Source organism: Falco cherrug, chromosome 17 (genome assembly GCF_023634085.1).
Source record: "Falco cherrug isolate bFalChe1 chromosome 17, bFalChe1.pri, whole genome shotgun sequence".
NCBI lineage: Eukaryota > Metazoa > Chordata > Aves > Falconiformes > Falconidae > Falco > Falco cherrug.
In genome coordinates this window covers 4,703,964-4,727,005 of record NC_073713.1, presented here as the reverse complement: position 1 = coordinate 4,727,005, position 23,042 = coordinate 4,703,964, and the positions used below count along the sequence as shown (strand labels likewise).

General features: G+C 49.7%; 2 protein-coding genes and 1 long non-coding RNA gene across 7 annotated transcripts in view; 2 read left to right on the top strand and 1 right to left on the bottom strand.

The window, feature by feature from the left end:
• Window positions 1-16,704, top strand: part of KCNJ5 (potassium inwardly rectifying channel subfamily J member 5) — a 124,524-nt gene extending 107,820 nt beyond the window's left edge. The window contains exon 8 of the mRNA XM_055728670.1: window positions 16,579-16,704. The gene's annotated coding sequence lies outside the window, so the exon portion shown is untranslated. The remainder of the gene's footprint in view (window positions 1-16,578) is intronic.
• Window positions 2,768-23,042, bottom strand: part of ARHGAP32 (Rho GTPase activating protein 32) — a 259,327-nt gene continuing 239,052 nt past the window's right edge. For all 5 annotated transcript variants that reach the window (XM_055728664.1, XM_055728663.1, XM_055728665.1 and 2 more), the window contains 10 exons: window positions 21,183-21,327; window positions 20,404-20,486; window positions 17,957-18,064; window positions 16,606-16,751; window positions 14,925-15,126; window positions 14,008-14,153; window positions 12,738-12,812; window positions 11,356-12,213; window positions 9,790-10,697; window positions 2,768-8,873 (listed from right to left, as the gene is read on the bottom strand). In XM_055728664.1, coding sequence (XP_055584639.1) covers window positions 6,621-8,873; window positions 9,790-10,697; window positions 11,356-12,213; window positions 12,738-12,812; window positions 14,008-14,153; window positions 14,925-15,126; window positions 16,606-16,751; window positions 17,957-18,064; window positions 20,404-20,486; window positions 21,183-21,327 — 4,924 coding nt within the window. In that variant the 3' untranslated portion in view covers window positions 2,768-6,620. The remainder of the gene's footprint in view (window positions 8,874-9,789; window positions 10,698-11,355; window positions 12,214-12,737; window positions 12,813-14,007; window positions 14,154-14,924; window positions 15,127-16,605; window positions 16,752-17,956; window positions 18,065-20,403; window positions 20,487-21,182; window positions 21,328-23,042) is intronic.
• Window positions 16,763-20,374, top strand: LOC129737531 (uncharacterized). The gene is made up of 3 exons (XR_008735464.1): window positions 16,763-17,035; window positions 17,168-17,334; window positions 18,166-20,374. It is a non-coding gene; the product is annotated as an uncharacterized LOC129737531 (long non-coding RNA).

Below are 23,042 nucleotides of genomic sequence, written 5' to 3'. Positions count from 1 at the left end.
GGCACTTCTGCAGGAGGGTCAGGTTTGTGCCTGGGGTCTTACCAGCCCCTGGGCACGCTACAGAGCAGCTGGGAGAGGGGAGAACAGTTTTAAGCTTTAATCTCAGCCATGAGCATGCTGCTCGGGACAGGCTGGCAGAGAAAACTTGAGTATTATCATTTTTTTTTTTTTTTTTTCAAAGCAGTGGGCAAAGAAATAAGGATGGGAGTGTGGTCTGACCTCTGGAGGAAGGAGAAACAGCAGGGCCAGTAGAACCTGACCGACGGTAAAAGCCTTGTTGCAGCCAGCTAGTTAGTTTGTGCTGCAGCAGGTGGGCACTGTGAAATGCTCTTGGCATCACTTGTGCACGGAATCCTCTTTTGATGTGTGGCAAAACACCCAGCTGGTAACTTCTGTGCTCGCTGCAGTCGTCAGCAGAGCGTTGCACCAGGCCACCGCCGCTGTTGGAGCGGTTCAGGCCAAACCAAGCTGGGGAGGTGGCGTGTCAGCTCTTGGGAGTGCTCCCTTGGGGCAAGGGGTCCACAGCCCTGCTGTTCCCAACCGTTGTCCTAAGACCCAACGCTGGCAAAAGGACAATGGTCAAGTAACGTCCTGTGTGGATTCGTGTCCTGTGCGGAAACTCTGCTGAACTGCCGCAAAGACTTCGGCAAAGATGTGTTTGTCTGTTGGGCTTCAGAAAAGTTGAGTTCCGTATGCCAAGTCACCCTCGTTGTGTTCCGCCGTTGGCCTCAAGGCCAGCTTCGGTGTCAGCATCATTAACAGATGCCTTCACTGGGCAAGGATGAGTGGGGGTGGAAACCGAGTGTGGGGGGCTCTGGGGGGGCTCCTACGTGGGCAATTGCCGCTCTGATTCGTATTGTCATCTGGATGTGGCAAGGGTGTCTCTGGTGGTGCTCAGCAGAGGAAAAGCTTGCTGCTTTTCATGCATCAACGCGACGGAGCCGCAATGTAGCGCGGGCACCTGGTTTGCATGGCGGCCCGTGCAAGGGCCCCATCCTGCCCGTGCTGCTGTGGGACAGCTGGAGCTGTGGGGGCCACGCGGGGGTTCCCAAGAACGGAGCAGGGGTGGGCTGCTGGCCTTGCTGGGGGGGCCTCCCTTACAACACAAGTGTCCGGTAGGAGAGGCTGGATGCGTAGCAGTAAGTACGTCGGATTAGTAAGTAGACCGGCATCGGAAAGTGAGGATTTGGGGCGGGCGAGGCAGAGGTTCCGCAGGTAGCCCCGATGCAAGGTAAGCTCGGCAGCCGCTCCGTGCTCACGCAGCCTCCCGGGCATGGGGGGTGATGCCCCCGCGCCGGCCGTGTCCTACGGGCTCCGTGGGGGGTGGGGGTGGGGGTTGGGGGGGGCTGGCCTGGCCTCGGGGGAAAGGAGCGTTGGGTTTATTCCTGGCAGCAGTTCTAAAGGGCGTAACATTTACTGGATGAGAAGACTCTTAGAAGTCCTTCTTACAAAGTTAAAACCATATGAAATTAGCTTCCTTTATCATCCTTTCGCTGTTAATTAACTATGAACCATATTGCTGTGGTGCCTGGAATCCCTGCTGGGCAGCTCCAAGGGCCGAGGTGGCCCGCGCCATCTGTCAGGACCAACTTAATCTGCCTCGTGCCTTCTGTGCGAACGCCAAGTTGTTCCTCCTTGCACTGTCACGCTGGGTGAGAGGAAAGGGAGACTAAAAATGCCCAGGCTGGGTCGTTTTTTGTTAGGAAGCCATCATGGCCACAGGTGTAACTCAACAGATAAGCAGTGGCACGGGCTCAAGGTGAGCGATTTTGCAATAGCCTCGGTGTATGAATACAGTCACGTCCTCCAGAAACCTGCCGCATCCCCCCACGGCCCTAAACTGGCTTTTCCCGTGTTTTTTAAAATACGCTCTTGATTAACGAGGCAGAGGCAAGAACACACACAAACACAACAGGATAGTGTTTTTTTTTTTTTTAACCTGGCTTGATTAATGCTGTCCAGTTGCACATCTGAGTGTGAGCTCAGTGGGACTGTTGCTTTTGTTTAATACCACAAGACACCTCAGTCTGGATTGTTGCATTACAGTACAAATAAAAAACAGAAACAAAACCACATCTGCATCATACAAGGTGAGAAGAATATGAGAATTCTAAATATTTACAGAGAAGGGCAAGTGGGGAAACCACAAAAAATATTTACATAAAAATACATGAGCTTGTCGGCATATACATTTTACACCAGTTCACAAAAAAAGACACTATATAAATTAAAGTGAAGGGAACTCCAAAGGTAACCCAAGACTTTCTGGGATGTTTCTCTCATGCGGCTCAGGGAAAGAAAAATCAAGTCTTCTACAGCAGGAAAATGAACTGCAAAACAACCCTTTTCTCCCCCCTCCCCCCCCCCCCCCCTCCCTCCCCCCCAACTGGACGAGGCAAGACTCTGCACACAAAGGTATTAATTATGTTGTACGTCTGTTTAAACCAGACCATGCCTTTCAACATCGGGTCTCTGTAGCACAAGGCTCTGGGAAAAAGAAAAAAAAAAGAGTTGCATGCCTAAGCCGCCTGTAACGAAAGTAAAACGGTTTCTCATCCAGATTTCCTGACACGTAACACATCACATCAGTCAATGCCCTGTCAATGCACGGGTGAATGGCAGAGTACACGTGAGGTTCTGTCCCTGCCTGGGGTTAAAGAGGAACAGTGTGTTTTCAAGTTGGTTTTGGTTTTGTGTAGCAACTTACTACCACTGTGCAATCCTTACTGCCCCCGCCCTCCCCCCCCCCCCCCCCCCCCCCTTCAAATGATGAGCACAAAATGAGGATCTCTGGAAAGACATAGGCACAAAGTTGTTTTGTCATATATGCATATAGATTTTACCTGATAAAGACTTCTTAAAAATCAGAAATTAATGCTTTACTTAAGACTTCGTAGGGGCTAGGTCCTCATTGCTCACCTGCCATCTGCACCCCCCCTCGCCGGGGAAGGTCTCCTGGGGGCGGCACACCGCGCTCCAAAGCAGAGGTGAAAATCCGGAGTTGGCGCTACCCGTCCCTAACGCTTGCATGAGCCTCAGCTGAAACCTTCGGAAGCGGCAACTGAAGATGTAGCTAGCTGGCGGCAAGGACAGGGGAGCGATTTAAGAACACAGCTGCTTGTCTCGCTGGAGATAGTTAGGCGGTAAATTAATCTGAGCAGAACTGGGCTTGCAAGAGAGTATTACTTGCGTTGCCGTCCCCTTGCTCTCTCCCGTGTCTCTGCTAGGATGCCAGGAACTGACCTACCGACTTACCTCAGACCATCCACCTCACCGAGACCCCTGGCGTAACCCCCCCCTCGCTCTGATGCACGACGCCCTTCTTAATTTCAGCTATGAATTTTGCAAAGGTACAGCTGGATGTCTGGGTTTATTGTGAACGTAAAGGATGTAACTCTAAGGACCATCAGATCAACCAGAGTGCAAGAGCAGAACTGCATAGTTCACTATATGGCTTTGCGCGGGGGGATGCGGGGGGACGGCCGGCTGGTACCAGATGTTTAAGCCGTGCGCGGTAGCGACACTAAAGACCGGAGCATACTCTGGGAAAAGCTGGTGCCCTAACCTTGCTTTGAGTTTTTTTGTACTTGTGGCTCAACACTGATGTACGGAAATTAGTTTGGGTTCTCCAAGAGCTTCCAGCCCGTGAAGCACACACTGCTGTGGCTGCGTGCAGAGGGATGGGGGGTGGCTGGGCGGCAAGTTTTCCGCTGTCTTTTTTTTTTTTTTATTATTATTATTTTTTAATGGAGACCTCCTTGTTCTCAAGAGGAAGGCTGTTCAGAGCAGCCATCCAGGCGCATGGGTGTGCACTTCTAGAAGCCCTTTTGGAAAGGTGCTGAACGCTTTTGTTTCCCACGGATGAGAGGGTGCTCGGCACCTGGCACCTCATCAGTGCAGCGAGCTGCGGGGCCCAGGCTCGGGCAGGAGTAGCACAAGACTGTAAGGAACAGGAATTGTCCAGGGATGGCACTTGATCTCTAGAGGGAGACGGTGGCTTTGAGCAGGAAAATCCAGAGAGGCGTTTACCAGCAGTGGGAGCTGGGTTCAGCCCCCTCAGCAGGATAGTCCTGGTTAATGTAAGGCCAAAATGGAGGTGAGGGGAGTTGCGGCAGGAGAGGGGAGTTAAGGCTTTCGTGGAGAGAGAGGTCTGACCTACAGCTCTCGCTACCTGAATCCCAAAGAGCCTGAACCAAACGCGTTGTCCCTGCTTCAACTGGAGACCTCGGCAGGTAACTGGCAGCTGTGGGGAGACTGTGCTACAGCGGTGAGGACCAGCACCAGCCCTGACACAGCTCCCACCTCCGCTGAGCGAGCACCGCCTGCATCTGGGCTGCCTTGGCGAGCTTGCACCAAGGCACCCGGACAGTTCAGCCTTTCCTAGGGAGCTAGCTAGCAGTGGGGACAGGGTGGCCCGCAGCGTGGCTCACCTAATGGCCCCTTTCCACGTGATTTTGTTAGTTTTTCCTAAGAGAAAACATTACAAAAACCATTCCCTCACAAAAAAACCCTGAACAACCCAACCCCTCTACCTGGTAATTACTCACAAGGAGACTGTGGGAACCTGGATCACAGTGCTGATTTTTTTTTTCTTCTTTTTTTTCCTTTTTTTTTTTTTTTTTTTCTTCTAACTGCCAGATTTATTTCCGTAACATGTAAGAACAACTCTTCTAAACAAAATGCTTAAAACAACAGCATTGCACAATAAAATAGGACCATAAGGTAGTGTAGGTAGTGTTATCGAAAACAGCCCCAGACAAGGCTACAAGATTAAAAGAAGCAAATAGCTAAAGACTAGTTAGCTACTAGAAGCAGGTTTTCTTTATGCTTTAAAAGCCCCAAAATAGCTGTGAAAATTTTGTTCCAAACAACCATCTAAGCTCCCTTTAACAGCTGTGTGCTAACTGCAGGACCTCCAGGTTTTTAATAAAACATTATATAGAGATTCGAAACGGGTAGAGAAGTTCTTTAACCACACGGAACAGGAATGGCCTTGGAACTTAATCAGTGACCATTTAAAAACTCCTAAATCTCAAGTATTGCTTGCAAGCCCTGTCTAATGAAATGGATGTGCTTTATTTATAAGGTGGGGTTGTACCGAGTCCTGGGAAGTCTGAGATGCTGCCTGGCTTCTTTTAAAATATGGAAAGCTTTTAAATACCTAGGACAACGTTATTAGCGTATTAGAGAGTGCACTGGCCTTCTGTCCCTACTGCTAACTGAATACGGTAGGAGCTACACTTGCGGTACGGGAGGCAATAGTAAGTCACAGCGCACAGACAGCACGTAACTATTCTGTGTGTGCCACAACGTCACAGGGCTCCCCTGGCCAACACGGAACTTACAGGTTACAGAAAGCTGTGTCCTGTAGACCTCCGGTTTAAGGTCAACAGGAGCATTCCATTCCCTGATCTAAGAGCTGCAGGATCTGGCCCAGGGCAAATAATAGCTGGTCATGCAGATAACGCGGCACTTACACAGTCATTCCCAGCTGGTAAGTTAGGCTCCAATTTACAAGCTGGACATAATGCTATAGAGATCTTTTTCTGATTTTTATAGTGGGTTTTTGTTTGGTGTTTTTTTCTTTTCTTTTTTTTTTTTTTTTTTTCCTTTTTTTTTTTTTTTTTTTTTTGGTAGAGAGATGATACTGTCTGGCCAGCCACAATGTGGTATTAAATCATCTGGACTGTAGATAGCCTAGCAGTAAAGAGGAATTGGCATGAGATGGGTGTGCTGTTCCCAACGGCGTGTGCACGGTTTGGTGTGTTTTTGTGTTCATTTCTTTTGGTACGAGAAATGCAAACCTGCCCTACTTGGCTTCCACAGCTGGCCTCTGCTTACAATAGAGAAACTGAAAGTAATTTGATTTCTTGTAGTCAGAAGCACCCTTGTTAAGCCATTTATAAAGTGTGTTGTATTTTGAACTTTGGCTTCAGAGCCTATTCCACAGGCTTGAAGTCACAACAGGCTCCCACCCGCTTCAAAGCGATTGAAGCGGCTCCGCTATGCCTAAGCAATAATTTTCAAGGGAGGGGCAGGACCTCTGCATTTATCAAGAAGAAAATACTTGGGAAGTTTCCCCCCCCTGGCCTTTAGCCCACTCTTGCCGTGTAACCTCAGAGGGGGCAGAAGAGTGGTTCTCGCAAGGCATGTCACGGAGCCCCTTTCTTGGGAGCTAGCAGTGGGGAGGGCAGCTCGCTACACACGGGGCTCGCGGGGAAACAGCTGCACGCACAGTCCGTCGTGCACAGGACCGTGGAGGCGCGGTGAGGAAGCGGTGGTAACTGCCAGTGTCAAAATCCATGGAAGGAAAAGCTTTTCCTTCGCTCCCTGCCCCAACAGCATCTCTTTCAGCTCTGCCCGGCCTCTCTGGCAACGTCTGTGTGCCAACAGCCTGCCCTATCGTTCCAGTTGTCTCAAAACTACATGAAAAAGCTATATTTCTACTACATAAAAACAGTGAGTGGGAGGCTGGTCGGGGTGGGGCTGAAGGTGGGTTTGCTTTGCTCATCGGGGCAGGGGCGGGGGTATTTTTTTTTTTTCCGTCACTGAAAAAATAAAACAGTCCGCTGTCCAGCAGAGGCTGCTTAGACTCTATCCCTCCTTCCCCCCACGCCAGCTCACTCAACATGGACCTCTGTTTCAGGCCTCTGCAAACACAGCTCCGTCGGGAGGAAGGCTCCCTGGCCAAGGGCCGTGGCATAAGTTCTACTGTGCACATGGGTAAAACTGGGGGGCACAAACCCCCCTCCTCCAACATAGCCCCCTCTTTGGTGCTGAGGCATGGTATGGTAATCCTCCAAATTATCGTACTGGGACACCACAGTCATAGTGCTTTGGCGTTTCCCCAGGGTTTGGTATGGGTAGAGGAGGGCAGAGTCCCTCTCCATGGTTTCGGGGTGCTGCATTCTGAGGCTGTGGCTCCGTTCGGGCTTGGGCGGCGGTGCCATGGGCGAGGTGGCGTGCTCCTCTTCCTTATAGCAGTCTCTGGAGTGTTTCTCCACGGATGTGCTCGGTCTGGCTCGAGACCTCTCCAAGTCTGGCCTGTCCTCCGCCAGCCTCACCTCCTTGTGGTTCAGTCTCAGGGTCTCCTGGTTCGCCGGGATGTACTTGCTGCCCGAGTGTTGGTAACCGATGGGCTCCGAGGGCTCTGGGCCACCTTTGGGCCTGTAGTCGGGATAAGGGGGCCCGTTTTTGGATTCGGAAGGCTGCCTATGGCTTGCTTCCTGCTGCAAGTGCGGCCTGTGTTCGCTCGCGTTGCAGCCGGGCTCGTGCATCTTCCTGTTCCGGACGCTGCTCTGCTTCTGGGGGAGGGACGGCTTCTCCGACTGCCCGTTCCCGTAGGCGCCGTGGTAGTGGGCTCTGTCCAGCTCTGCCTCAGGGTGCTGCATGTAGTAACGCTCGTCCCCCTCGGGTGTAGCTGCTTTGGCTGGGTACCTCCCCTCCTTCCCTTCTGCCACGGTGAGGAGGCCAGTTTTCCCAGGATCTGATTTGCTGCGCAAGTGAATTACATCCAGTCCTCCCAGTTCCTCCTGCAGCAGTGGGGCCACGTTATCGTACTGGGACATCACTGGCCCTTTCACTTTCTGGCGCGTGCGGCTCTCCCGGCGAATAGACTGCATGCGGTACTTCTCCATGTCCTCGAGGTCCCACGACACATACATGTGCTTGATGTCCGGTGCAGGAGGCACGTCTCTGCTGACGAAGCTGTGCTCTTTGCCTGCGAGGTGGCCGATGAGGCCACCCCGAGGGTAGGCGGACAAGCTGGGGTAGCGGTACAGGCCTTTGCTCTGCAGCCGCGAGGCGTAGGATGCAAAGTCTCGGCTGGGCAGGGGGTGGAAGGGCCTGACCCGCACGGTGCTGTAGGGGTCCAGGTCATAAAAGCTCCCATCGGCAGTGGTGTAGTAAGAGGAGCCAGAAGAGCTGGAGTAAGGACTGTAGCGGTAATGTACCCGCCCGTTCTCAAAGTAAGGCTGCAGCTGAGTTACGTGGTAGTCGGAGTGGGGCTGATATGGCTTGTACTGGTAGAGGGGCCGCGGGCAGTACACCGGCTCATCGTCTGGAGGTACCTCGGTCCGTGAAATGGGAACGGAGCGGATAGCGGAGGCGGCGGGGGTGGGGACGTGCAGCGACTGAACCCTTCGGATAGTGGGGTAGGGTGGAGCGTCCTCGGCATAGCTGGTGTTACGCAGGCCCGTTGGGCTCACGGAGGACACAAACTCTGTCCGGCTGCGAGGCTTGGAGTGGAGAGCCGAGGTGCTCTTCCCTTGGTTCGTGTAGGTGTTGTAGCGGGTGCCCGCAGAAGTGGGTGTCTCTGACCGAGGAGGGAAGGCTTGGTGCTGGTCGGGCTTGCCATGGTAGGAGATGTGAGGAGGAACGCTCTCAGGCCTGTACTGATGGATGGAAGCCGGCTTGTGATGCAGGTAGCCGTCCGGCCCAGGGGGCTCAGGGATGCTCTCTGGCTTGGGGTGCGGCACGTACACAGACTGCAGGGAAGCGTGCTTGGGTGGGGGAGGCGGTGGTGGTGGCAGCAGGGCTTCCTCCACGGAGGAGGCCAGCATGGAGGAGGACAGGAAGGTGTGATAATTGGAGTTGTTGACAGCATCCGTGTTGTTTGAGTGCATGGCGGCAGCAATTTTGCTCTCCAGTGTTCTCACAGGTGGGACAGGGGGTGTAAAGCTGTAGGAGGAGTGAGTAGGGACAGACTCGGACCGCAGGTGCAGTGGGGGAGCCCTCGTGGTCTCCCGAGGCTTCTCCAAATGGCTCTGGTGGCCCGCGGGCACAGAAGAAGAGCAGCGGGTGGTAGAACTGCTTTCTGAGACAAAACCAGGCGTGGGCTCAGGTGGCTTTTCAGGTGCGGTTGTGCCCCATACCTGTAGGGAAGAAACCAGCAGAAGTTAGAGGCAAGTGTCTTTTTGCCCCTCCTATTCTGCAGGTAAAATATCACACATGGATTAGTTCAATTTTGGTTCTTCTGTGCCTGGTTTCTGCTTGCCGTGCAGAGCCACGGCTGCTCGCTGTAGACGAGATGTGAAGGCTCCCTTTCCCAGCAAGGGCAGCGCGGCGCCTCTGGGAGATTTCGGGACCCATCACAAAACGGGGCACTCTGCAAATGTCAAACTAGGGAGGAGGTGGCTGTCTCTATAGCAGCAGCTTAACGTTTTTACACAGCATCCACAGTGTTTTATGAGGTGGTCTGCTTATCAACATACTTCTCCTAATGAAAATGTACCTGGATTTAAGCTCCTCACACCCTGGTGAGCAGATCAAGTAGCGTAATACAGCAGAAATCCCTTCCTTAAGTGTGGCTACGGTGGTCGAGACAGCCTGCAGGTGTTTCATGGGTGGGTTGGATTTCTGAGTGAATGCTTCCATGTCTACCTGTCACACAAGGAACCTGACCTGCTTTATCAGAGAGGATGGTGGAAGAGAGTATTGTCAGCCTCAGTGAAGAGAGGATGCAAAAATCCTTACCCGTTTCTGAGCACTTCTAAACTAGCATTCCCTGTATCGGTCACCCCAGCAGACAACTAACTCCTTAAAACTTCCCCCTTTAAACCACGGGGAGCAGGTATACTGGGATGTTTCCCAACTTGCGTTCGCTTAGGAAACCGCGCCGATCTCCTGTAGGGCCGCGTCTGTGCGGTACACGGGTAATTCCCAGTAACCCGTGAATCCCCTGCCTCTTGCCACTGGGATTTGGAATGACTCTCCCAGCGCTCAGCCTCCTACAGTTACACATCAGCTGTGCTTGCAGTACGTGCGAGGCTGGGGGACGTGTCCACGTACCTGACTGGAACTACTCGATGCTTTGGCGGAGGCCGCTGGCACCTGTCCCATTGCTGACTGGTGATCCTGCCTCTGCGCTGGGGCAGGCTGGCTGGTGGCGGGTGGGCGCTGCGCGGCTGTGACGGCGACGTCGGCCTGCGTCGTGGCTGGGCCCGCCGGCCCGTGGCTCGGCTCGGCTGCTGTTGTCGGGATGGTTGTTAAATACGGCATTGAGGCCGGGGTGCTTTTCTCCCCAGCGGTTACGGCAGGAGGAGACTGAAGTTTGTCATCAGCTGTGCAGACAGGGATGTGGTGCCTGTCCCCAGCCATGCATGCACGGAGGTGGGGCTTATCTACAGACAGGTCTGTTGTGGGTGGTTCCCAGTCAGGCAGTGCACCTGGAGTAGGGTGGGGGGGGTGCTCCCAGTCCCCGGCATGGGAGGGGAAGTGATCTTTGTCCCCCAGTTTACCAGGATGGAAGCTGGACTGCTCCTGCTCTGCATCTCTGCTACCAGGCATGTCCCCAGGCATGCCAGTGTGGAGAGGTGGGGGGTCCTGGTTTCCAGGTGCACCTGGTGGGTGGTTCTGCTCCCCAGGTGTGCTGCTACCTTGGAAATCCTGCTCTACTGGTGCACCGGTCTGGAAGTGGAGTCGGCTCTCGGGCAGACCAGTGTACAGGTGGAGCTTGTCTGGAGCACCAGCAGAGAGATGGAGCTTTTCTAGAGCTGTGCCAGCTTCAGTCTCTCCATAATTTGTGCTTTCAGAATGAGCATCTCCTGGCCTTTTCTGAGACTGAGCGGATGCTTGCTGTGCGGACTCGGCTAACGCTAGGGCTAGCATGCGCGCTGCATTTTTCGGAGGAGGAGGAGGGATAAGAGACACAGAACTGACGGGAACAGGATCCTGGGGGGAGTCGAGGGCAACTGCTCCTAATGGGGGGAAAATCGAGAGAGAGAGTGATTTTATGTTACCCAATAAGGAGAGTGACCTAACCTTAATGACTATTATAGAAAAATAGATGCTCTCCACACTTTCACAGTGGCAGTTCCTTCTGATGTGAAACACTCTATCTTCTGTCTCACATGCAAACGCTGCTCAATAGCACAGCAGTTCATCACAAAAAGGAAAAAAACACAAGAGATTGTCTAAAGGCTCCTCTTGCATTTCTAGAGAGGTAGGAAGTAGGTAGCAGAGAATGAGATACCCTTACACAATTTTGATCATAAGGTTTTAGGCGAAAAGGTCCCTCCTTCAAGTGTTGGCAGATTTTTTAATTTAAAAAAGAAAAGTCTTAGATGGTCTATTGGCTGAAATGATTTAGAAGAACATGCTATAGATTTTCACGTATGACAGGATGGGGAAAAAAAAAAAGGTGGTATACAAGGTATTATGGAAAATTATCCGAGATTTGTGTGATGTAGGGAGAAGGCAGAGGTTAAGACCTTACTGATCTGCACAGCCCTGCAAGACACTTGTGACCAGAACTGACGGGCAATCCCCTCTCCTAAAAGGCACGCAGAGGAGGACGTTTCTGAGAGCAGGTCCCCTTTGGAACTTAAAGAAAGAATGGAGGAAAATGCACTGTACCTGGCTGTGTGTGTCCAGTGGGTACAGTCTTATTCTGACTGCTTGACATTGGTCTCTCCCCTTCTTCTGGCAACTCTGGTTTGCCAGCAGCCACTAGCTGGGCATGCTGTAGCTCTTGGTGGGCTCCTTCCCCTGCTCCTGTTTCACTGTTTTTCAGGGGCAAGGACATCTGGGTGGGGGACCTGTTTGGGATTTCAGTGGTGCCAACCCCTTTGCTCCAGTTGGAAGCAGAGGAGTTTCGGGATGTGATGGGCACTCCTCCAATCGCTTCCGACATGTGGCTGGGCAGTGCGAAGGAGACGGGTTCCGACATAGTCAGCGGCGGCGACTTGATGGGCTTTCGCCCCATCTTGGGTGAGAAGGCGTGGGGTTTGCAGGCCTTCTCCTCGGTTGGGCTCAGGTCCAGAGTAAAGAAGGGACTCATCTTCTCTTGGAAAGGGGAGACTGGCTCAGAGCTCGTGGCACTGCCTGGGGTCTGGGACTGGCTGCCTGATTCTAAATCCTTCTTTAGCAGGCTTGGCTTCTCCTTATTTATGCCAACTGACTCCAGCAGGGAGGTACTGCTGTCCAGGCACTCGGACTCTGCTTGGGGAGGGCTGCACTGGAAAGACATTGGGTCAAAATCCAGGCTGGCGACTCCGATATCCGGTGGGCTCAGGTCAACATCTTCAGCAGACCGAGGAGAAATCAGGGCAGGAACGTGAATGAGCCCCTCGTCCCCATCACTGTCATTGTCGTGGGGAAGGTTGTCGTAAGAATTGCAGCGGTTCATGTTTCCTAAGAGCTCTCCGTTGAAGGAAGCAGACAACGCATCACTACTGGACCTAGGTCTTCTGGGTCGAAACAGTTTAGACTCCCCTAGGAACGAGTAGATACACGTGGGTTAGTGTCAAAATCTTCCTGTCTAGGGGGTGGTGGTTCAGTGCTGGGTTTAAAGTATCTTAAGGCAGTGCGCAAAACTCTCACCTGGTGAACTCTAAGCACAAAAGTATTGTAGTTAGCGGAAACGGTTTATTATGTTTGCTCAAACTCTTCTACAGCAGTTGTCAGGTCTGATTTAGTCTGAAACTAAGCCGCGTGCACAAGCAAAACTGGTTTAAGTGCGCTACAGACCTGAGGCTTTCTCAGAAAGCACGTTCCTTCCCGATGCTGGCTACACAAAAGCAAGGGGTTTGCTTTTTCTACCTTGGAAGGAAAACAAAGACAATGAAGAGCATTTCCATCTGTGCTGGACAGAAGTAAGCTGCTTCGTTAATTAGCAAGTCCAGCTTTTACTACTAGAGGGGTGAAAGACCTGCCCTGTTGAATGTCTGCAGTCAGTAATGTCAAACTGCCTTTTTGAATCCGCGCGTGTTACAAGTGCAGGCACAATTTTGTCTTACCATCAACAGCATGCAGAGAGGTAAGCGATTCTTCGCTTTTAGCTGAGCGAAGAGTCCCACTGTCTCCTCGTCCACCTAGGGGAATGCAAGCGAGACAGTGAAGAGCTGAGTTATAGAAATGGCTTGTTTTTGGTTAGGTGGTGGCAGGAAAAACACAAAAGGGTTTCTAGCAACAGTACGACTGTCCTGAGAGTACCAGCTGTGCTTTTTGTGTCTTGAGGTTGGGGTTTTTTGGTTTGGCTTTTACTGTAAAGCCCTTAAAGAAAACCTTTATCTGGTTCCACTGTTTTGGACTCCGTTGCTGTCCAGGACAGGTGCCGTCCTGTTTTGTGCGGGAGACTGGCCTGCAGAGGTCCCCTTCGACCCATGAGCCTATGCTACCAGGCAAGAGGCAATTACGAGAGAGTGAGCTGGCTTTTGATGCTCATTTTACAGACTGGGGAAATGTAACCAACCAAAACGGTAACTGCTGCAGATGACAGGTTGGGAGACAACTCCCCACATCCTCCTGCTACAGACTCTGTCTGGGTGTACCTGTGACAGTTGGTTGGCTCCTGCCAGCTAACAAAAACCCTTAAAAATGGCGAAGAAAGTAACATTTACACAACCTGTTTTACGAGCACTAAACAAGTACGACTTAAGTGCTCCAGGGAGACAGTCTTAAAGGGCATTCACATAATGTGTTGGTTATACTGAAGACTATGAGGGTTATAATTTGAAAATGGCACCAGTGAGAAGATGGGATAAAAGCCCTCACTGGCTCGTGTTTAGGGATGTGTGGTGTGCTTTACCGCAAAAAACCGTATTGTTGCCGTTTTAAAATTTGGAAAGAGACAGTAACCTATACAGGGAAAGGGCTGAGAAATCAGTCTACGTGCACTGGATGCGGCTACAAACGGTTGTTGGACACCTTCTCTAGTTACACTAGTACAGCTTTTGGGGTGAATGTGTTTGTGGACAAGTGCCTTTACCTAGTTTAAGTGTGCAGCTTTTGAGAACAGCAAAGGGATCCAGCACCATATTCTTATTTCACCAGAAGAATGTCAGAAGGAATTGCTGTCTTTCAAAAGCCACTCTGAGAAAAACGTTAGCGGTGTGTGCTCTAGCCTGTTTGGTTCTCGAGCTAATGTGAGAGTTTCAGGAAAGACAGCAGTTAACTGAAGGTGCTATGCATGGCTCGAACGCTAGAAGGAGGTAGAAGCACGCTGTAAACATGAATCCGGCACTGCCGACACCCCCAGGTTTTTGGAAGCTGGATTTGCAGCCTTACCTGCCAGGGCTATGGCTTTCATTTCTGAGGGCTCACTGGGATTGCGCTGTAGTTTGCGTTTGGACACGGATGATGACTTTCCCAGGTTGAAGAAGGAACGCCAACTGCCAACTGGTGATTTCTTCATCTTGCTGGGCGGTCTTTTTCTGGAGTGAGAAAATAGAACAAATTATTGGAGGGGGAAGCTGGTTGTTATTAGCATTATCTGGCTTCTGCTGAAACAAGGCGTAGAAACTCTGTCTCTTCCAAATAGCTGGGGATGTCTTCATTCTTGTAGCTCAGCCCTGAAGTCTCGCTCGGTAAATTCCACCGAACTATGCAAAGCAGGTGCAATGCAGGTGAGCCAAGGCTCCGTACTTGTACTGTACAGCAGTAAGGGAGGGCTTTTATGTACCTGGCAGATGCACCAGTGCTCTGAGGAACTGCGCAGCCATAAAAGGTATTCAAAAGCATCTCTTGCTCATGCTGTAAAAATCACATTCACCTCCTCCCACTGCCAGATTTAATTCCTAGTGTCATCGAGTCTGTCCAACTGCTCCACTTCGAAGGGAACCTGGATTTGTTCCAGGCGCTTAAGTCCTGAAATCTGGAAAACCCCAATGTTTCCAGGTGTTCACCCTGTTGACATTTCTATGTACGTGACTAGTACAGGCATCTACATGCATCACACACAACATGGCTTTTTATACATTTAATGATAACCCTGCTAAAAAGGAGGGAGTGGCACTGAAGTCTGGTGGACTTAGCTCAGCCATATACCTGATGCAAGCTGAATCCTCACAGAGTCCAAAGCAGGTGGAAAATGGGCTACAGTACTTTACGTAGGACCAGTGTAAGTCAGTATCGGCAAGTTTTTGCTGTAATCTAAAAAACTAAATGCAGTTCTGACACGTGCTGGAAAGGAAACTTGTCTCTACCTTTCAGATGGGAAGTCTATGACCGTGTGGAATTTCCCCTGTAAAGCTGCAGGGCCTTCTCCCACTTCTATGTATTTGCTGTCTGCCACGATGGGAGAGTTGATCTGGGCTTGTGTCCGTGCCTGCGCCTCCTCCAGCGTGAGCAGCTTTGTGGAAGGAGAGGACACCAGCAGAGACTTGGGCCGTGATAAAGAACTGTGCCCTGTAAGGGAAAACCATGGGCAAGAGGGAGAATCAGAAAACAGCAGTACAGATCAAAGCTCTGGGTCTGTGTGTCTAGGGAGGTGCTGCGTTTTTCTAGATCTTTGTTATCCCAGCCACTGAAAGATGTTGTCAAAATAGCCATTTTGTCAGAGGTATATTTACAACAAAAAGACCTACGTTCTCGTATTTGAGAGCAGCTTAGGGTACTAAAAAAGCAACAAACAAAAAAAAAAAAAAAAGGAAGCAGGCAGGTTAGAAATCTTCACTGACATACTTTACTTATGCTTCATCTGCATGCAAAAGTCTGAATCGAGCCGTGTGTCCTGCCCTTGGTCTTTTTACAGCCTGTGCTTGTTTTTGGAGCTGAACATGTAAATCTTTGTAAAAGTAGTTGATGTTGCCTCCTGCCGTTAGGATCTGTTAAGTCAGCTTTGCTGTGCAGAGAAGGCTGCTACAGAGGAGCACGAGGAGCCTGCTGGAAGAGCAGCTGTCTTTTGTTTGCCATCGCTTACAGTGCGAGTATTTATATGATTATTCTCACATGAGTCAAGGGGTGAGGGGGAAGCATGTCCTCGCAGCAACTTCCTGGTTGGTTCCATTCCTACTGCTCTCCTTTCAGCATCACAGCTCTTGTGCAGAGTGCGCAGCGCCTGGTGCGTGTCAGCTGTAAACGCTATCCGGGGTGACGTCTGGGTTCCAGCTGTCTTTGCAATAGCCTTACCTGGGACGGCTTAAAGCAGGCGGGTACAGGTAACAAGGCACGCTCAGAAAGAGAGGCTCTTGGAAGCACGGAGGAGGATGCTGCCTTGCTGTGGCACAGTATTCCTGCACTTAGCTATGAAATAGCCTGAGCCTGCTCCCTGCCAGTTTTGTGTCAAAGCACACTGAATGCGAATGACCAAGTCATTAAACAATTAGCTGAATTTACATGGCCCATTCTAAGCCTGGATAATCGTTTGGCTGGGATTCCTAGCACGCTTATCTTCCCCTGGCAGAGCTCAGCCTGCTGCGGGCTGTTACTGTTCAGCCAAGGTAACCTCTGGCTCCTATTGACTTAAACTCGTCTTCCAGTAGGAAGAAAAGCTGGACTTGGAGGAACTGTGCTAGCCTAAGTAGAGGTAGGACTTGTTCAGAAGCAGGGAGCAGCAAATATACTGGAAAACCAGCTATCTGTACTCCACAGGTGGTGGGAACTAGAAGGGCAGGTTGTCAAAGCAGATGGTACACGCTTAATGCTGCTTAGGAGTAATAATAGCTCGTGGTATCCACGACTGGTTGATCTAACATGCAGAGTAAACTTTCTTCCTGGTGCAACTCTACTTGTTTTCTGAGGAACAGGTATACTTATGGTCTCAGAAGTCTGTCCTCTAGGTTACAGTAAAAACGTATTTTAAATGTCTCTGGGGAGGCTCAGATACCCATTAAGCACCTGCTACCTCTTTTGATCAAGGTAAAGCTAGTGGAGGAAGACACGCACCTGCTCCATCACGTATGACTGAGCTGAGTTTGGAACTGAAGAGGACGTCCACGTGGTTCAAGATGAATTCCACAACTACTGACTGGATTCGCACCTCCATGAAGGCAGCTGTTCCGCTGAAGCAGGCAGACTCTATCTGCTTTGATCTGAAGAAGAGGCAGATTAAACGCAACGCTAAAAGCCAGAACACCACGGGAAGGTGCGCTCCTTTGGGTAAGGCTTCAGCACGTGTTGAGCTATTGTGGCTGGGTTGCTCACGCAGATGAGACTTTAGAGGCAATTAAGAGATTCTCATCAGCGTCACACAAACGATCACACTGACTGTAGTGACTTAGATCCAGATTTTGAGTTCAGGTTTGAGTCTTACCGAAATGGCAAGAGGAACGCTGGGTTGAGGAGGAGGAGGAGTGTGTGGCAGACCTGGATTGAGGTAAGCGCGCTGCACACACAAAGTGGGGAGCTCTTTTGCCAGCCCATTTCCAGTACTGTGAATGGTGGCAGTTTAATGCAGTGTCATTGTACAGAGCTCACGGTGGCCTTCTAATGTGATCTTTCCCTCTAGCAGTGAATATCTCCAACTGATCCTGCTCAGCAAGTACCCCAATATTCACAGAAGCAAACTCAAACAAGAGATCGCTTGACTGCTCATGGGTGAAGTGCTAGAAAGGAGAAAAGGGCTTATACCCTCATTAACTGCACACAGGGGAGCCTGTGACTCGGGTTTCTCAGGTTGGTAACAAAGAAGTCCAGAAATCAATACGATACAGGCCAGGGTGAGGTTTTTCTCCTTTTAAATCACACCATTAATTTCTAACTGTCCTATTACGCACATTCAAAACAAATTTTAGGCGACGGATTTATCCAAGACCATTTCCATGTTTGAATTTTTGCAGCCAAAAGCTGTCACATGAGCCTCTAAAGACATCCGCTATGGGAAACTGGTGAGGCCGCTGACTCAATTTTCCTGGATTATCAAGGGCACGCTAGTCTCATCTACTGAGGAGAGGTGAAATTATCATCTAGAGAAGAGGGGGAAGCCTTCCTTGCCACTACTGAACTGCTGTCAGTGGAACTGCATTGCAGTGAGACAATAATACCAGGGTGCCGCAGATAACAGCGCGGGGCTATTTCACACCACAATTCAGGAGCTTGTCAGCTGGCCTCAAGCTCCTGCTTAGGAGGGCTCCTCATTAGGAATTTTACAGCAGGAGAAGAGCACATTGGATGGGAGAAAGGAAGATTGCGTTCTCAGCTGCTGAAAGTTACGATTTTCTGGAGAACAGGTTCTGACTGTTTTTTATAAACGTAAAAACTTATCTTGTATTAAAATGGGAGGGGGGGAAAAAAGTACCTTAGGAGGTTTGGAGCCCAGACGATTGCTAAGTTTTTAGTGTGCATATTTGTGATGGAGCAGTAATCAGCCAGACGAGCTAAGTGTCTCATTAGGAACTCCAGTGTCCTGGAAAACAGGAGATAGGCAAATGTTCAGCACCAATGAGCAAAGCCATGCTGCAATTTACAAAACAAACCCCAGTTCATTATTTTCTTTTGGTTTGACAGCTCACAGAAAAAGATGTTGAACTGTGTACGCTAAGACTGATGGTAAAGTTGCCTTTAGCAAATATAATCACTCTGGGGTGGAGTGAGGACTCAACAAGACGAAGGTCAAAGCATCTGCACGCTCAGTCCAAGGGCTGGATCCAGCAAACACTGAGGTGGATGGGAATAATCTAAATGCCACCAGCACTGGATCCAGAAGCAGAGTGCCTGGGAAATTAATCTCTTGCCTACTTTACTGTAACACCGTGCAGCAGAAACACACCCTTTGTGCTATACACGACAGCACGGCAGTGCTTGTTAGACCGAAGAGGGGAAGGATGTTAACCCTGGTAAGGGGGGAGTATTTATTTAGACACCCCAGGAATCAGCAAATTGTATCCATGTTCTACTTAGGAAATTAATGGCTAGGGGTTTCTAATGGCTAGAAGTTTACAAGGGTAAACTTCAGAGGCTTCTGTTCACAATTAAAAAAAAAAGAAGTTTTCTACGTTGCACAGTGTTGTACACCCCCGAGGAAGAGGGAGCACAATGTGGTAACGCTGTATCCTCCTCAGGGCTATTGCCTGGCAGCAGCCCTGGCTGTGTCCACCTCACTGCGTACCCTTTTCTCGCCGGGGGAGGGGACAGGGGTGTGTTTTGGGGCTCAAAATTCCACAGGTGGGCAAGGCCTGAAGTTTCCAGATGGACACTAAATGGACACCTGCACTGCCCTGCTCCAGCTTACACCATCAAAGGCCAGTTACCTGCAGGGAACCTCTCGTCACAGAGTAGCTGAAAAATAAAGTGTGTTTTCCTTTTCCAAGGAATCCTCAGGAAAGGGGGAGTGCAACAGTCCTGTCCATCTACATCGTTTTGCATCCAGGTATCTCCCACATCCCCTCTTTGGTCTAAGACTAAGACATATGCGGGCATCACAATCTCCAAGTTAAACACGTTTGTTTGCCCCCCAAAATAAGAGTGATTTTGTGGAAAAGGTGGAATGCACCAGCAAAAAGTAAATGAAGGAGATAGATACAGTTCATTTTTGAGAAGGCCTTGCCCCCTTAAACAAAATATTACAATTAGTTAATACAAATCACCAGCTATTACACTGATTAATACTATTTAAATAGCAAGTAAGTAGCACACACTAGTTAACCATTATCATTAGTTAAGACTAATGGCTACACTCTAAGTTATTGATATTCAAATAATGTATATTATAATTAGTTATTTATACCACTCAGATATAGCATTGCAATTGTCCAGGTAATCACCAGCCATGATTACAATAAAATATTTATTAGCACAGGTTTTTATAAATAGTTATCAATATCCAGACGACTATCCTCATGTTTTACAGCTGGCCAGCTATACACCACTCGGGACACAGCATCACAACTGGTCCAGCTCATTACAATACTTATTGATATTTAATAACTTTCAACGTGCATTGTAATCAGCTATTTATACCAACTGCAAAACATAATTGGTAAGGACTACTTACCATACATCATGATGATACTCAGTTATTAATGCTATTTAAAGAATTATTATAGTGCAGTATTACATTTAGTTATTAATACCAATCACCATACGTTTTGGTCTAATGCCTTTTTACTGTACCCTGCCGGAATTTTTAATAGTAAAGGCCATTAATGTGGTGTTATACGTGGTCAAGACTCATTGCCATATATCATAAATTAGTATTAATAACGAATTAATTTGAATATATTATTATACTTGGTGATTTTTAAGCACCATATTATAATCAGTTATTCTACTAGAGCACTGTTACAATTTGCTAGTTACTATTATTGCTGGGCTGTGTGTGTGGAATTGGAGACAAAATGCACTTGACCAAATTATACTGAAGGGCTGACCCAACTTTTTTGCTACATTTCACTTTTTAAAATTGTTATTCCTATTTTGCCCCACCCTGCTCCGCAATAAAACTATTTTCTTAGTGGTATCAGCCACTTCTGACCTAACGAGCTTACGTTTGCCTCCTATGCATAGTTTCCAAGGAAGTCAAATAGGACTATGCAAAGTTTATAGTGTTTGTCTGGTAAGGAGCTAATTAAAATATAAATCAACTTTATATAGCCACATCAACATTATATAGCCATAAGCCATTTTAATATCCAGAGGCACAGTGCGGCTGCCTTGAGAGGGAAAACTGGAATCAGATCGTTTCACTCCTGAAACGCTATCAATAATAAACTGCTGAGCCAGAACCAGAGGAAAGGCTGCACTGACCTGTAGTGGGGAGGGGGCAGCTGCTGGATGACATCATGGATTTTAACCAGCCGTTCTTCGTCTGTAGCAGCAGAAACAGCATCCTGGAACAAGGCAGGGAGGGGTTTAGCTGCAAATAAGACTAAATACCTGCCACAGCATCTTGAACCACATGGCCAATGTACTGTTCTTCAGTAGTGAGGTGTGTTGTGTTGCTCATCTCTACCTTCTGAGCAGTGCCTGTCTCTTGGGGACACACCGGCACACAGATAACGTGAGAAAGGCCAAATAAATCAAGATCTGGGCTGCTTTACCACTTAATTGTACAGAGCTATTCCTTGCAGAGGGCGTTCAGCTCCAAGCAACATTTGCTTCTCACCCCACTCCCATTAGAAATCACTGGGGAATGGCAAATGATCAGGGAATTCTTCCAAAGCATTGTTAGCGTCCCAGTCACCTTCTGCTGGGGCCCCAGCAGCAGTACGGCGTGGCCCGGGGGGCAAAGGCATGCGCGGGGAAACAGAAAAGCGACCTGGGGCCCCAGAAGGGCAGGATGCTACCAGCAGTGGGAATGTGGTGTGCGGGTAGCTGGATTGGGCTGGATTGCCGTTAGGCTGGTAATTTTGGAAACAGGCGCTTCTGATCTCTCTAAAAACCCCAACTCAAGCAGAAGTCAGACAAAGAAAGGTGCGTGGATGCCAGGTTCAGCTTGCTGCGCGATCCTTTTCAGTATTTCTCTGTTCAAACCACATCGATGAAGTCGATGAAGTGGAAAGTGAAAGGCATTGCCTTGTACTTACTGAGAACTTCTCGTAGAGTTGATAGGTCAGCAGAGGGTTCGGGAGTTCACGGAAGTACAGTTTGCAGAGGGAGCCCACGCAGTGAATGTCTTGGATGTAAATATCCTTTGTCAAGTCAGGAATCTGCTCGGAGTCAAACTCGTGGCTGGAAATGAGAACAGAAAAATGGGCAAAGGGCTCTGAAAAGGAGGAATGAAAACAAAACCCAACGTAAATTACAGTCAAGAAAAGCAAGGGTTTTGTGATTTACAGGAAAAAAATAAAATACTTAAGTCACCAAAGCCACATGGCCTATGTTTGTGGTGCTGCTAGAGTGGATTTTTCAAAAAAATACTTTTTTTTTTTCTTTCTTTCTAATAAGGCATTTTCAGTTAGATTTACAACCGATTGGCTACTCTGCTATGCCTTTTGCTGCGACAGGGCTTTTCACAAAGTCTCCGCAGAATATCTTCCAGGAGCACGAGGGCAATCTGAATACTGAACTCCCAAAGGCGGTGACTGGGAGCTGCCTGGAGGAGGACTGCCCGCAGGTCTCAAGGAAAGCTGCCGGGCTCCTTTGCATTTCACAGGCCTGGAAACTGAAATACGATAAAGCAATGCCGAACGGCAGCGCCATCGGCAGCTGCTGCACATGGAAACTAGCGCGCCCAGAAATTCCTTGGGGACAGGCTGGTGAGCTGAGCATGCCTCTGCTACAGGGTGGAGAGAGCCAGGAACCACATGAAGAAGGTCCCTGAGCGTTCTCTTGGTTTTCAGAGCGAGAAAAACCAAAATCACAAACATTTATGATAGAAAGGCTGAGCTTCGAAGGCCAAGGGCTGGCTCGCTGCTAGAATATGTGCATGGAAAGTGCTGTTTTATATTAGCAGGGCAGAGCTGCAGGGACCAGCATGGTGAGTCAGGCCACGGGGAGCGGCAAGAACCTGGCTGCTCTAGCCAAAGCTCAGTTTCCCTACAAGGGGCTTGAAGCCCTAAACCAAACCTGTTTATCGTTGACACAGGGGGTTGTCCTGTCTCCACTAGGACCACAACAACGCCGGGGGCTCGGTGGCAACATCCCTGGCCTCTCCCCCTGGCCAAGGCAGGCGATTCGTAACACAGAACTTCAAGCATGCCTTCAGCACAGCTCAAACGCTGAGCTCGCCGCTCTCTGCCTACAGAACAGCACCAGTTCGTACCCGTGTCCGAGGCGCCAGGCGTGTCCGTAACTGCAGTGGTCAGCCACATATCCCTGAGAGCAGGGAGGGACTCCCTCCCTCCCTGAGACACAAAGCCTGCCTGAGGGAAGCCAGTCACAGAGCAGACAAGGTCTCTACTTTTTCAGATGAGAGGGTGAACACTCCACCCCAGTTCCTCATCCCAAAAGCAGCACAGAAGGAAATAAAGGTTTCCCTTTCCCCCAGCGGATGGACTGCCCGTAGCTGAAACCCTCGGTGTTCAGTGTGTACCGCTCCCACAGGCACGTTCTGACTCATCACTTACTCAGATCTGGGAGAGAAACTTGCTTCCTGCGCTTGGTTCCACAGAAGAAGGGAGACCAGGCGAAGACACCAACCCACCCCACACAAACACACTCAGCCCTGGCTGAAATTCGCTGGCTGTATCCTGCCCTACTCTGGTACTCCAGTATATTTTCCTAAGAATAAATCTCGCGACTTGTCAGAAACGTACCCCCACAAATGCAGAATATGGGGTGAAGGAAGGGAAGCCCTGCTACACTCAGCCTTTCTTCTCTCTGCACTGGCAGCTTTGAGACCTACAAGTCACTTCTTTTGACCCCAAAGGAAGATGCTGTTAGTAGAAGAATACAACTTCACAACCTCTCAATAAAAGCCAGAGCCAGAACCCAGGGATAACCAG